Source organism: Camarhynchus parvulus, chromosome 3 (assembly GCF_901933205.1).
Source record: "Camarhynchus parvulus chromosome 3, STF_HiC, whole genome shotgun sequence".
NCBI lineage: Eukaryota > Metazoa > Chordata > Aves > Passeriformes > Thraupidae > Camarhynchus > Camarhynchus parvulus.
In genome coordinates this window covers 102,356,193-102,370,936 of record NC_044573.1, presented here as the reverse complement: position 1 = coordinate 102,370,936, position 14,744 = coordinate 102,356,193, and the positions used below count along the sequence as shown (strand labels likewise).

The window sequence follows — 14,744 nt, the reverse complement described above, 5'->3', positions numbered from 1 at the left end:
ATGTGATGACCCCTTGCAAACTGGATATTAAAAATATTAAGTAAATGGCACATTTTAATTATGCAGTAAAGAGGCTGATCTCCACCATTAAAAGACTGCAGCTGTCAGGAAGAATTGATCATATGACAGAAGGTAACATTTATTTGGTAGTAGACCTTGGTAATGACATCCCAAACAATCTTTAGAGTCTCAGACAAACACATTCAGTTCAGACTTGAGTTTAACCGTGAGGCTTCATTTTCTTTGCCTTTCAGCTGAGATAATTTTTTATCTGTTCCTCATATCCTATAGGGCTTGTTTGTTTTTTATTTTTGTTTTAATCTGTTTTGGAGTATTTAAATTTCAAATGAAGTATTATTAAATGAGAAACTGTAAACGATGGAGTTCGGAATTGGAAGTCAACACATTTGTTATTCTTTTTGCCAAAGGTATTGAGTAAGTTGCATAATTAGCACAGTATTATATCATCTTTGCCAACATAAACAAAGCTTTTCTATTGTCTTTGAAAGCGCCACTGGTGAACAACTGAATGTGCAGACTCCAAAGAGCAGCGGCCCAGGAAGAGCTGAGAGCATCCACAATGCCTGACGAAGTTGCATAAGGAAATGAAGGAGACACATAGCCAGTGGTCACCGGCAGAACTGCACAACGCGCTCACGCATCCGCCGCCACCTCTGAGCCCAGGAGAGAAACCGCACACAGCCTTTGGGACTTCCTTCCTGCCTGCTGGGGTCTGGCCTTAAGACAAATGTGTGATGGTAAAGCAGCAGCCCAAGTGGATTGACTCTTCTCACTGACCCAGAGAAACCCTTCTATCAAACCCTGTGGGGTTTGATGTTTTCCTCCTCCACTTCCGATTCCGTGAAGCGCAAGGAATGTGTCACATTGTGCCGATCCTGTGGTGAGGCACTTGCAGAGTCTGAAGGTTGGGGCATGTGAAATAAGGAGCTGGAAGAAAGCAGGCTGCTATTCCATTGGAAGCAAAGGGGAGCGTAGGCCCATAGAATACCTCTTCCTTCCCCTCCTTGCTAACATCCAGCACCTGCATGGCAAAGCACACAAAATATTTTTGGGATCACAGAAGAAAGCTGAAACAAATTTGCTGACACCCACCTCATGTATTTACCATTAATCCCAGCATAAAGGTAGTTTCAGATAATTTTTAGATTATTTATGGATCTGGTGATCCATTTGCTGTTCTCATCACCCAACCCAAAACCTGAGTGCTCAGACACTTGGAAGCAAACAATGACATTGGATCCTGCTTGCTGGCAGGAGAATGTGCAGCCATGCACGTGGGTTATTCTGCACAGAAGGGCTCCTGTTAGCACAGAGTACAAATCGTTTGTCAGCTCCAAGGTATTTAGGGGGCACAGAAGGTCTATGGAAGATGGGAATGCCAAAAAATGAGTGACTTAAAGTAAATAAAGAAATGTAAAGAAAAAATGGAATTTTTTCCATTCCAAAGGAGAGTGCAACCTCAGATTTCCTCAACTGGAAGATAAAAGGGCTAGTTTTGCTGGTTAAAGCCAGGCACACTGCCAACAGCTGAGAAAGGACAGCACACACAGCTCTGCCAAATCACTCATTATATTTCTTTTCCCTTTTATGTGGGGACTGTGTCAGGCAGGCTGCCAGTTCACAACCAGTCTGGGGATGTGGACAAATGTTCATTTAAGAAAGTAAGATCCCAGGATTATTTTTGCTTGTCACTAAGCCATATTAAAACCCAGGTGCAATACTGCAGAGTACCTGTTGATTATAAACGAGCCCACTGGTGGAGCACAGCTGCTACCTCTACACGGTGCTATTACTCCATCAAAGCATTATATGTCAGCTATATCCAAGCCAGCCTGAATTACTTTTTCCAAGATTTTTTTTTGTGTGGTATCCAACAACTAGTGAAAACACAATTATACCAGTGACCAGAACATGCTTTTAACTGTTTATCTTGTGTTATCTTACTCTTTACAAATTTAATGCTACTAAGTGCTCAATGTAAGACCAGCAGCTTGGCAACCTAATATACTCCCTTCTTATGCTAAGACTAACTTCTAGTCTTATGGGACAGTTTGGAGGTGAAATTCTAAAATCCAAAAAGTTGGAAGCCAATAAAAATGTTGTTTATCAGCAAAAGTGCAGAAACTGAGATATAAACAGGAGTTTCTGCCTTTAACTGCCCAGCTGGTGACAAACCAGTGGCTGTGATGCAGAACTACTTCACTCAGAAACATGCAGAAAGATAAGAATTCCTAATTTCTTTACCAAAAATTTCAATACCTGAAAGCCATGGATCTGTGGATGAGTTGCTTTTATAAAAGATGGGAGAGCAGATGAGTTTGTAGGAGAACCTATTGCCTAGGGCAGGGATCAAAAAACTTCCATTGAAGCTTTAAGGCAGTAAGCAGTAGGGCAGGTAGCAGGCTGACTGCACTTGGTCAATGAACAACTCGTTAACTCTGGCTGCCCCTCAGAAACACAACTTGGAAAGAAAAGAAAAATCCCAATATGGGCTGAAAAATTCTTAGCCTCATCATCCATCTCTGCAACCCTTTTAATTTTGGACTTAATTGTGTAACTGGTGAATATATACATATTATTTTATCCAAACCTTGCCAAAGGAAAGACAATTCAACCCTGGTTTACTGGTATATCTTACAGGAATTGCATCTATTGGCTCATCTGGAAATACTTTTAATTTCTACAGTATTTCCTCTCTGTTTATGCAGGTTCAGTGGCTGCATAAGAAATATCCTTAATCTCTCCTCTTCACACATATTTTCCTTCTTTAATAACAACTGTGCAAAACTTATACTTGCAAGATTATTGGAAAAGACTTTAAAAGAAACCTAAATCGCTCACCTGGATACATGCCAAAGGCTCATTTGTCCAAATCGAATAGCCACCAACTAAATATATTCTACCATTGTGGACAGCAACTCCAGACTCATTTTGACCTAAAGCAAAGAAAGAAATAGAAACCACTTTCAGTGTTTAATTAACCCTTTTAACACCGAATGCTGGAGTTCTGAAATGGGATGCAAACACTCCTGGCAGTGACTTGACTGTTTCAGAATTCCCATTGTGTCGGGTGAAGGTGAGGCGTGGGGGCAGTTCCTTGCTCTCTACAGGAGCCCTGCCTGGTGCTGCCCAGAGGAGCATTAATGTGGCTGTGCAGGGGACCATCAGCTCCCTCCCCATGTGTGCCACAGGAGACAGACACCGAGTGCCCCTTCCTGTGCTGCCCACACCTGTGCAGTCCCGCTCCTCCAGGTACAAGGACGCTGAAAATCACAGGAGCTGCTGTGCAAGTTCATCCCCATAGCAACAGTCTCCCAACAAGTTTGGAAGTTTTGAAGGAAAAATACAGCCTAAAAAAAATCTGCACTACACAGTTCACCAGGCACATTTACTGCCAGTTGTACTGACAGAAAGGAAGGCTTAGGTAGCTTCTTAAGGCACAGGTTGTGGAAACAACCTGGAGGCAGTGGAGAGAGGAGGCTGGCTCACAGCATTCGGTGGGACAGGGTCAGGTCCAGAATGAGAGGGCATCTGCAGTGCCAGGGTTTTGCAGTAGCAAACCAGATGACATCCTTCTCAAAGGCTGTCAGTTTTCCACAATACAAAATAATTAACTAGTGAGCAAAAGACTCATGAAAAACTACTTCTGTTTGACCATGTGCAATTCCTTTTTAATTTATGCCTCTCTCCCTAGTGTCCATCAAGTACTCTGATGGGCTGACTTAGAAACCAAGCAACTCCTCTGTTGGTGCTTCTCTAAGAATGCATGACATGCCTGTCTGGAAGTGTGGCCAGCAGGTTCAGGGAGGTGATTCTGCCCCTCTGCTCCACTCTGGTGAGATCCCACCTGGAGTGCTGTGTCCAGCACTGGGGACCTCACTACAGGAAGGACAGTGACCTGCTGGAGCAAGTCCAGAGGAGGCCACCAAGTCAATTAGAGAGATGGAGCACCTCTCCTAGGATGAAAGGCTGATAGGATTGGGGTCTGTTCAGCCTGAAGAAGAGAATGCTTCAGCCTGACCTAACTGTGGCCTTTCGCTACCAGCAGAGAGCCTACCAGAAAGCTGGAGAGGGACTTTTAGAAGGGCATGTAGTGACAGGACAATGGGGACTGGCTTCAAGCTGGAAGGGAGTAGGTTTAAACTAGATAATATGAAGAAAGTCTTTATTGTGAGGGTGGTGAGGCTGCCCAGAGAAGTTGTGGATGCCAAATCCCAGGAAGTGCTCAAAGTTGGATGGGGCTTTGACCAACATGGGTGTAGTGGGAGGTGTCCCTGCCCATGGCAGGGGGTGGGAACTAGATGATCTTTAAGGTGCCTTCCAACCTAAACCATTCTATGATTCTATGTTTCTCCCTGACATTCAAGGGGATACTACATCTGGGAATTGTATCAGGTGGAGGTGAACTTTGGTGGACTGGGGTCAGTGAGCTGCAGTGTTTTGCAAGTTCCAGCTGTAACAGTTCTTCCTAATAAGTCAAGAAGTACTTTACAGATCCCGTAGTTAACTAAGCGCTCAATTAATTTCTGACTTGATGGAATTCTAGCAAAGACATGTCCTTTTGGGTAATTTATTAAGAAGATACTGTTTAGAAATAAGCAAGAATTAACAGATTCCAATGAAAGCTTTGCCCTATAATGCCAGCAGAAACCACTACAAAACAATCCTACACACTAAAGACACACCAGTCTCTTGTACACTCACACAGGGAGCTAAACCGATACCACAAGCAAGCTTTTGGAGAATTATAAATCAGTACTGGTAATATTATGACAAATTATTTTTGACTGCTTAATTAAATGTGATTTATCTGCAACTTCTTCAAAATTTAATGTACAATGTATGAAAACAAATGTTTTGTAGACCACGGAATGCCAGAACTGTAATGAAAAGTGTCTTCTTGGCTAACAGTGGTCCCTGAATTGGAAGCACTTGTCACAAAGTCATGCAGATCCACAGACTAAAGGCATCTAAAGGGAAAAGATGTTTTAGTTGCCCTTCTGTACAGTGCTCACCTGTCAGCATGTTGAAGCTGCAGCGGGTCCACTGGTCGGTGTCGATGCTGTAGGAGTCGATGTGACGCACCAGGATGCGATCGTTGTTGTAGTCGAGGTCGTTCCCCCCCAGCACGTACAGCTTCCTCTGCACGGCGGCCATGGAGTGATACACCCTCCTCTGCAGCATCGGGCTGCGGCTTAACCACTTGTTCTGGAACGAGAGAGGGCTTGTCCATCACTGCTCAAAGGCACACCTACAGCGCTAGTGCAGTGAACAGCGGCACAGTGCTGGTTTCTTCTTACCCTTAGTCAGGAACCATAAGCGCATATACTGGTTCTGGTCACATGCTAGACGTGGGTTGGTTCTAACTCTGAATAAGGATAGTGGACTTTCAACACGTGGTTGGTATAGTTCTCACATTTAAGTTCATTAATTTAATGGCATTTCTTGCTCTATTTTTTTTTTTGTCTAGCTCATCAGGTTTCAAAGGGTTTTTTCCCCTTTACAACTCAGTAGCAAATTCTCCTTAAACAGACTATTAACTGTCTCCTTTGTATACAGTGCTAAAATTATCTGTACCATTGAGCTCTGCTATGTGAGAAGAGAGATTCTTCTGCCTTTTGTTATTCAGAAGCTTATTTGATCTTATCCTTGGGGAATAAAGCAACAGGAAAAATAATTTCCTAAAGAATCTTCTCAAATGATTCATTTGGTTTAATGCCAACCCTTTATTTGTGGCAACTTACAAAGTTCCAACCCTTTGCATATTTTTCTTACTCATTAACAATATTCAAGAATTTTACCTTTTTAGGGGAGAGGCAGGAAAATATGGAGGACAAGGGATTAAAGCAGAGTATTTTATACCTGAGAAAACAATTGCTCCTGGTATGCCTACCAAATCAAACAACCTGGTAAGGGATAAGATTAATTTAAGTGGAGGAAGTTAAAAATCCATGAGGAAATTTTTTGCTGTACATGTGCAGCAACTCCAGAGTCTCTAAGCCTTCTGCCTTTTAACCTCCACAATATATAGCTATACATTTCAATGTGTAATAGTTGAATATTAGGCATTAATGTTTGCATTAGTAGTCCAGTCCCTTAACACCAGACTATAGACACCATCTGCTTTGCAAAGCCCGCCTGCATCCCCTGATTATATCTTTAGCTTCCTCCACTGCAGTGCCTGCCAGGTGAGCCTCAAAGCACTGCAAAGGCAGCGAAGCAGAGGGGCCTGGCAGGGTCATTTCTAATAAGGCGGCGTGTGAATACTAATGAGCGGTGGGGAGGCAGAGGTCAGTGCAGGAGGCTGGCTGGCAGGTAGCTGTGTGCTCGCTGGCAGATGGCAGGCATTATCGACGCGCCACAAAGGCCGCGCGCGGCAGCGGGCGCTGCGGCTCCGTGATGGAACTATTGAGATTCCGCGCGAGGTGCGAGCAGATGTGATGGTTTCCAGTACCCACCGTAAACAATATGCCAGCAGAATTTTTAAAGAGAGCTTCTGTGTACAAACACGAAGCAGACATCGTTTGAAGAATGCAAGTGCACAGTTCCTCTGTAACTCTTTGCACGCCGGGCTGGGCTCCTCGCCATCAGCACGGCACGCTGAGGCAGCCCCAGCACTGGTAACTTGGGGGGCAACTTTCACATCAGCAAGTGAAAAATCCCAAGTGAAAGGCACACAATAGAGACAGGGTATCCAAATACGTGTCCCACTCACAAGCAAAGTAGGATTGCTGCCTGTAATTGCTACTTGGATTTAGGACAGTCAGTGTTTGTAGTCAATGACAAAACTGCGCCTTGAAAAGAACGAGGCAGGTGTGTCATCTGCTGCTTTCTGCTTCAGGCCTCATATGTGCTATGCTTTAAATAGACAGTGGGAACCACATAGCAGCATCTCCTGGCACAATTTTGTTCCAAATACAGCAATCAAAGCCCCTATCCTACAATCAGAAAAGTCAATACTCTTCCACGTGGGTGTAAATCAGGCTATGCAACTCTGATTGCAAGCTTAGGACTTTTAATTCCTAACACAAGCAAGAGGGCATAACCATGCCCTAACCCTCTGAAATGGTTAGTGAGCCATGCTAACCTAATCAAAACACATACATTATGTATGAAATAATCCCTAAAAGATATTTTAGGTGCCTGGGTAATGAAATGATAGGCACCCTTGCAGCCAGCAGAGTAAGTCACAGCCAGCTAGTACAGTTCTCAAAGTACTCAGGAAACAAAAAGGCCCATATATGCAATTCAAAACAGAAATGCCAATGACAAGGAGCGGTTTTGGAACACTGACTTTGAGTATACATTGCCCAGGGCTGCTGGATTACAAAAAAAAGAAGAACAAGCAAAATAAATACTGATAAATACAGGGGATTTAAAGCACATTTCTGTATTTAACCTAGGATGTTTCTAATTCCTACAGGCTTAAAAAACATAATAAGTTGTCAGGGTCTCCATCACTCTGTTAAACTCATGCATCAGTACAAAGTGAATTTAAAACACCACTAATACAAATGGTCAGGACTTTTAGCCTCACAAAATCTTTGTATGTATTTGCCAAGAGATCTGTTTGAAGCAAAACAAAACATTTAACACAGATACTCACCTGCTTAGGATCATAGACCATGAGTCTATTTTGATATTGTGCAGTATTTGTTACTCCTCCTATAAAAGAGTTTATACAGGTTACATTTTTTCATATAGGCAAAGCCAGGACCAAGATCAGGTACAGCAGAAAAACCAATTCTAGAGTTCATCTGCAGATAATAATTACATTACATACCACCACTTCTGCTTACATTCCACTGCACTTCTTAATCTGGTTACAAGGGGAAAAGCAGCCCCATTTGTCAAACATAAAGCAACACAGAACAGCATCAATAAACAGCCCCCATATACTTCCTTTGTAGAGCTAATTCTATGGGCCAAAAATGAGTAAAAAATGGATCTCTTTATACATAACTGTGCATTCAGCCTTCATCAAGACACAAAGACAAAACCCATTCCTGTTCAAAGGAACACCCAGTGTGTGACAGGGTTTAAAGGAGGAGGAGGTGGGCTTGCATCAATGAGAAGGAAGAGGTCACAGAGAAGCTCTGTCTTACCAAAAACATGACAGGGGATAGCACTGCCAGCTAAAAGCACAGTTCAAGCCTGTGCAACTGTGCTTATCTGTACACTTGAAAGAAATTCTGTACTTAATTTGTACTACAGAGAACATCTCATTTAGTTGTAAACTTAGGTTGGAAGGTCCCTCCACAGTGACCAGAAACAGCCCTACCGTTAAGTTTTCAACACTGGTCAGGAAATCATGGTGTTGAGCACCTCAGAAAAGCTCAGAATAGACTGACCCAACTGGATGCTGCAAACCAGCTGTTTACTTCAACACAGTAAAGAGACACTTAATGCCCAATCATCCTCTTGTTTTGTTTAAAATGGCAATTTTCACTAAGTAAATATGGAAAACTCCTTCAGTCTGTAATCCTACCTGTGCAAACATGTTTTTGAATGTGCTCAAGCCTCCTGGGGACATGGTGTCACTGCAGCACTGCCACAGTCCCCAGTCCCCCTCTGTCACCATGCTGGGCCCATGGGAAGATGGAATCAGAAATAAGGCACAGGCAAACTGTGCCTCACCTTCATCCTGCCACGAGGTCTGGGCAGAACTAGGGCATGTCAGTGGCCATACACCAGTGACTGACACACAAACTATTTATATTACAGTTTTAATGGCCTGTACCAGAAGTGGACAAAATTCGCAGCAATGAGAGGAAGGATTTTCATCTTTTTACATTTCATTTTGTTGATGTTTCCCTTTTTGTCAGGGCACACCCTGTTTCAGCCAGGATAGCAGCACAGTGACTTACATTCCTGCTGGCTGAGCTATGGCCTGTCCCACTAAGGTTGCTGGGTTGGTTTCTTCACTTTTATCCCCAAGCTCTGTGCTTGGGAATTCTCATTTTGCCAGCATCTAGCTAGGCTGAGGGCAGCATTTTGGTTCAGAGCCCTATTGTGATTTTGAAGCAACTCTGCCACCTCCCCCATGCCATTTTAGGCTGTAGGCTGGGACTGGTGTGCATTCAAGTTAAACCAGAAGCTCTGCTCCAGATGTGCACCAGCTGTGCTCCAGTTCCTAATGGCAGCATAAGGGTGTGAAATAATAACTGGTCTTTTGGCTTTGTACCATCTGAGCACTGGGAACATTTGAGCCAGAGGACCAGAACAAACCTAGCCCAAAGCAAAAAATGTGAAGGGTACATGGAGTGAACACAGAGAACTTGGTGCCAAGGTTTACCTGCTGATCTGCTCCTACTGGGCTGACATAGAAGTACCCTCTGACCAGTCAAAAAAACTTGAGTGGGGCCAAAAATCTATAGCAGAAACTACAGATGCACCTATTTTAGAGTCTTTTCTTCAACTGCAGCAGCAAGGAGAAATGATGCTGTTACTTGGGTGCATCTCTGCAAGCACCGGCCTGTGCTGGGCACCCCAGAGGGATGGCAGCTCAGACTCCCAGCTCAGAGATGCTCACAGGCTGAGACAGCTGGGATGAGATGCAGTCTCTCCAAACTGTTTCCATCACACTATGCCACACCCTGCCCATCACAGCACATGTGAAATGCACACACAGGAACAGGCATTGGAAAGCAAAGACTGCTCCTGTGTCTGATCTCACAATCTGTTATTTGTCCCTACACTGTTATGCAGCCTTCACATTCCTAGTGGTCATCAGTCAGACAGACAAAACAATCTTTTCTAATATCTGTTTTGTAATTTGATTTTTTTTTTACATGTAGTTATTTTCACTCCCAGCACAATGTCTAAAATGAGACATCAGATTAGTACTTTGAAAAATAAAAATCATAGTTATTTGGATTATTACCTCCACAATGTTAAACTACAGGAGACACATTTGAAACACAATTTTGGGTCATACGTTTCCATTCTGAAAGGACACCTTAATTTGGGGGGAAAGATGTGAAGGAAGAAGAGAAAGAAGAGTGTTGTTTCCTCATAAAGTAATAAAACAAGCAAAATTATTTCCTTCTCTTCACAAAAGGCCCCTCACATCAAGTACACAGCTTACATCTTTTCCCCTGCAATATTGCTCATCTCTGGTGTTTTATCATTACATTCCCTTCACATACCGCTCTTCACTTTTAGATTAATCTGCCAAAATGAGATGCTAAGGATTTGCATACAGATTTGACTACACAAAAATAGATCTGGAATTAATAACAGTCTCTATATGTTTTAATTTCTTCTAGACTGGAGTACCCTTGCCTCCAGCAGTATTCTTGGCTTTGAAAGTCATCAAGCTGATTTGTCTGCTCTTAGGTTATGATGCCACATGCTGCTACACTGTCCCCTGCAATCAAAGTGCTCGCAGAGATAGATTCCATGCCTTCCCCTAACAAGTATATTTTATAGATTGGCAGTTTTGATCTCCCCTCCCCAGGGGGATAATCTGCATCTTAACAGGTTTCTATAGATACATCTGTCATTAAATATGCCATCTTATATCTGCATCAATTTTCAAACTCTAGTTCCTTCTAACTTTGAAGTGCTATAGCAAAAGTTTAAGATTTTCTGCCAAAATTCAGACTTAACAAGTTTGCAATGTCCTCTTGAACTATTTTTTTTAAATATTACAGACAGCTGGGAAAGGGCGAAAGAGCAGCAATATGTCTCTTAAAAATAAGAAAAGGAGGGGGAAAAGAGTTTAAATGGTACTAAAAATAATACATACGTTCTCAGAAAAGAAATGGGGTAGTTCTGAGAGAATTTCTTACACTTCTCTGTTGTGTTTTCTATGAGGAAAGGATAGAGAGCCATCATAATGAGAGAAAGTAATTAAAAATACAAACTATGCCATTAAATTTGATGTCAAGCAGTAACAGCTAAGGTGGTAGTAACCCAACAGTTAGAGAAAGAGAAAAAAAAATTCTGTCTGGTTAAATGACAGAAAATTTACAGTTTGGTCAGCATTTGCTGTTTTTATAAACAGAGTGATGATTACACCACTTTACATGAGCAGCTTGCTTTGAGGATTCCATTTCCTGGGAGGCAAGGAGTACCCTCAGGGCAAGACTTTCTTGCTCTTACAGACAGGAGCAAACCCTTCATGGAAAGGCCATCATGCAACCCATGGGCTCACAATGTTTTTACACTGCCACAATAACTATCTCTCACTCCCTTGTAGGCTGTAAGTGTTGCTTTTTAAGCCTTCCAAGACCTGTAAATTCCCAACTCATGCAACAGTGCCCCTCTACATGAGGAAATTGCTCAAGGATTCCAAAACACACCTCGTCCATCCCTTTCCCACACTTGATAAACAGTTTGAATTATTACAGTCCTCCCAAACACTCCACAAACCACATTGAGAAACACCTTCAAGACACACTTCTAAAAAGAGAAGGGTAGGAGGCAGTAGATTCAACGTTTTCCTCAGTGACAATTTATAAACTATACTTGTAACGTGGCCTAGCAAGGCCCCCATATGACTTGAGAAACCTGATCCAATCCAAATCCCCAGGAAATATCACAGCTCTCCCCGCAGTCCCCAGGCGCAAGGCTGCGTGCGGGGATCTGAGTTCACTGGGAGATGTGTCAAACTACACACAGGCAAAGAGCTCCCATGTGGGCTCCTTGCAGCAAATCCAGGGAATATATAGAAACCCACCCATGTACCCTAAGGTGCTCTGCTATTTTAAACGAGAAATCTCTCCTGTCTTAGGTGTCTGTGTGTTAAACACAAGATAATCCTTCCTCAACATGCAAAGCAAACCTGCTGCCTCTTAATGCAGCCAGCCCAGGTGCAGTGAGCACAGCTGAGCTGGAGCACATTCTCCCAAGGTAAGGAGTCCCCTGGAAGAGGCCAACAGCAGCTCTGCTTAGCACTCCTTGACTCCAGATGCAATCGAGCCACAAACAAGAGGCGCAGAAGCCCTAGGTTTGTTTAAATCATTAAAGCTGGATGTTTATATTCAGTCTAAGGAGAATCAATGGCATCAAACCAATAATGTCCTATCACTGAAAGGTATGAGATCGTTAATTCAAACACAGTAAAAATGAAGTTTGTATATATATGGAACATATAGAGACTAAGACTGGGCCACTAAGGCTATTTTTAGGCACTTGTTAACCTCCCATTCCCTGTAAATCCTGTGCCAGACACACTATAAAACTTGACTTGGATAGATTCTTGAAACTCCTATTATTCTAGATCTATTTTTCATAAAATAATTTTATAGACTTCTACTGCTGAGAAAAAATTCTTTACTTCACAACAGCACACTGATAGTAAGGCCACACTTTTCATCCCAAATCCCTTGCAAAATCAGAATTCTTCAAGCTATGTTATCACCATCATTTCCTTGGCCAAAATCTCCACCATTAGGGAAAAAAACCCCAACAGTTTAAAAACTAAAATAATGAATCTTGAATCTTGAAAAAAAAATTATCTCCTATATTAAGTACAAAGCAACTGTAGAGGGATGGCTTGTTTACCCCCTACCCCCAAGCTGAGTTTCTATGTGCACGTCAAGATGTTATTTTAGCTGACACATTTAAGGTCAGACAACTTGGGCCTCTTCAAAACACCAGTGTAACACTTCGTTTTAAACAAGACTTTTCATGTGCTAATCTCTGGAGCACCTAAGGCAAGGGGAAATGTCATTAGCCCAAGATGCAGGTGCAGGAGCTGGAATGCCTGGCAGAGGTTCCCTGTCCCTCGAGGTCCCCAGGGGCACTAGACCTATACAGGTGGAGGAAGGTTAACATGGATAGAAAAGGAGGTCTCCAGATTTGCATGTGCACTCCACAGAGGATGCTGGGAAATGGGCAGAGTTCAAGTCCTGGCTCTTATGGAAAATATCTCCTCGCTTTTATAGATAGTGATTGCTAGTCATGTTGAACTCCAAAGTGTTCAGTGTACTTAGTTTTTCTTTCACTGAAATACTTCACTTTATGAGCATTGTGGCATACAATTCATTTGTGAAATTGGTCATAGCACCAGATGTTAACTGGGGCCTGGAAGAATCACCTTTCTATAAAATTTCCAAACCATCTGCCCAATGCAATGTCAGTATAGAGAACTTATTTGTTGTGGTTTAACCCCAGTCAGAAACTCAGCCTCACACAGCCAGTCATTTGCTCCCTCAGAATGGGATGGGGAGACAATTGGAAAAGTAAAACTGAGAAAATTTTTGGGTTGGGATAAAGAGAGTTTAAGAGGTAAAGTAACAGCCACGCACACAAGCAAAGCAAAACATGGAATTAATTCATTGCTTCCTACAAGCAGACACCTGTTCAGCCATCTCCAGGAGAGCGGGGATCCATCAAGCACAATGGTGATGTGGGAAATCAAACATCAGCCCTATGAAGATCCCATTTCTTCCTTCTTCCCCCAGCTTTATCTGCTGAGCATGATCAGGAATAGCCCTTCGGTCAGCAGGGGTCAGCTGTCCTGGCTGGGTCCCCTCTCAAACCCTTGCCCATCCCCAGTCTCTTCACTGGTGGGGTGGGGTGAGAAGTAAAAAACACCTTCACTCTGTAGAAGCACTGCTCAGCAATAACAAAAACATTCCTGTGTTACCAGGACTGTTTCCAGCACAAATCCAATACACTGCCCAGACTAGTTATAACAACTTCTCATGTTTTCTTTTTCTTTAAATAAGAAAATAAAATGAGGACTGTGGGGAAAAAACAATAAATAATGACATAAATATGGAAATATGGAGCTCGAAAAACTCAAGGGCTGAACCCACTTGTGCTGAGCAGAGGGACTGACTAGTTCCAGTATGCAAAAGGCTCCCTCTTTTATTCTGCTTCTGTCAGGCTAAAAACCCCAAAGAGCTGGTGGCAGCTTAGGAGTCCCTCTGTCACCTGAACATGAGCCACCCACCTACTATTTGCCAGTGTGTAAGCTCATAACAGTGGCTTGTTTTGTCCATTTTCCTTTCCTGCTGCCTTTGCCATGATTTTATTATCTATTAGTTTTGAATCCTTGTCATATTTGTCCCAAAGGAGCATGAAAGCAAAGCTTAAAATTAATCCCAATAATAATAGAAATCCCTTAAGTCTAGTTAGCTTTTGATCAGCAAAGCCTTTAAGAGGGCACAGGGCTGCAGGAGAGACACTGAGTAAGTAAATGGTCAGTGTGCAGATCAAGCTTTGATGATGCTCTCCACAAATAGAAGGGCTAGAAACTTCTATTATCCCTATTTAATTTATTCCCTCACTAAAAAACTGAGCACACTTCCATGGTTCCCTTGCCAGCTGGTAGCAGCAGACTGACTTTGAGAGCTCTTTGCTGATGACCTGTATTCCCAGAAAAAGCAGCAGGGATACAGCTCAGAAACATTTCCAACTCAGACTAATTTTTTAATTACTTAATTTTAGGCCACATACTTCAAAATTAGGTTCCCTCCTGCATTACTAATTACTTTTATGCTAACATCTTATATTTAAAGATGAACAGTGGATTTTCCAGCAGTGACTACGATACAATAAAACATCTCTCTGTACTATTCCCCTGCCCCTGAATGTACATGTACCACAAGCTACATTCTGGTCCTAAGCAATTAATTAATAATAGAAAGCTAGCTATAGTTATTACATCTCCATCCACTTTTCTTTCTAAAGTAACTCTATTCAATACACAACCAGGTTTCAGTGTGAGAGGACAAAATTCAGACCAATATCTACTGAAGTGTAGCACA

At 42.5% G+C, this 14,744-nt stretch overlaps 1 protein-coding gene across 1 annotated transcript in view; it reads right to left on the bottom strand.

The window, feature by feature from the left end:
* Nucleotides 1-443: 443 nt before the first annotated feature.
* Nucleotides 444-14,744, bottom strand: part of KLHL32 (kelch like family member 32) — a 119,716-nt gene continuing 105,415 nt past the window's right edge. Inside the window, exons 8-11 of the mRNA XM_030945382.1 lie at nt 7,628-7,686; nt 5,037-5,229; nt 2,863-2,957; nt 444-1,042 (exon numbers count right to left, since the gene is read on the bottom strand). Coding sequence (XP_030801242.1) covers nt 881-1,042; nt 2,863-2,957; nt 5,037-5,229; nt 7,628-7,686 — 509 coding nt within the window. The 3' untranslated portion in view covers nt 444-880. The remainder of the gene's footprint in view (nt 1,043-2,862; nt 2,958-5,036; nt 5,230-7,627; nt 7,687-14,744) is intronic.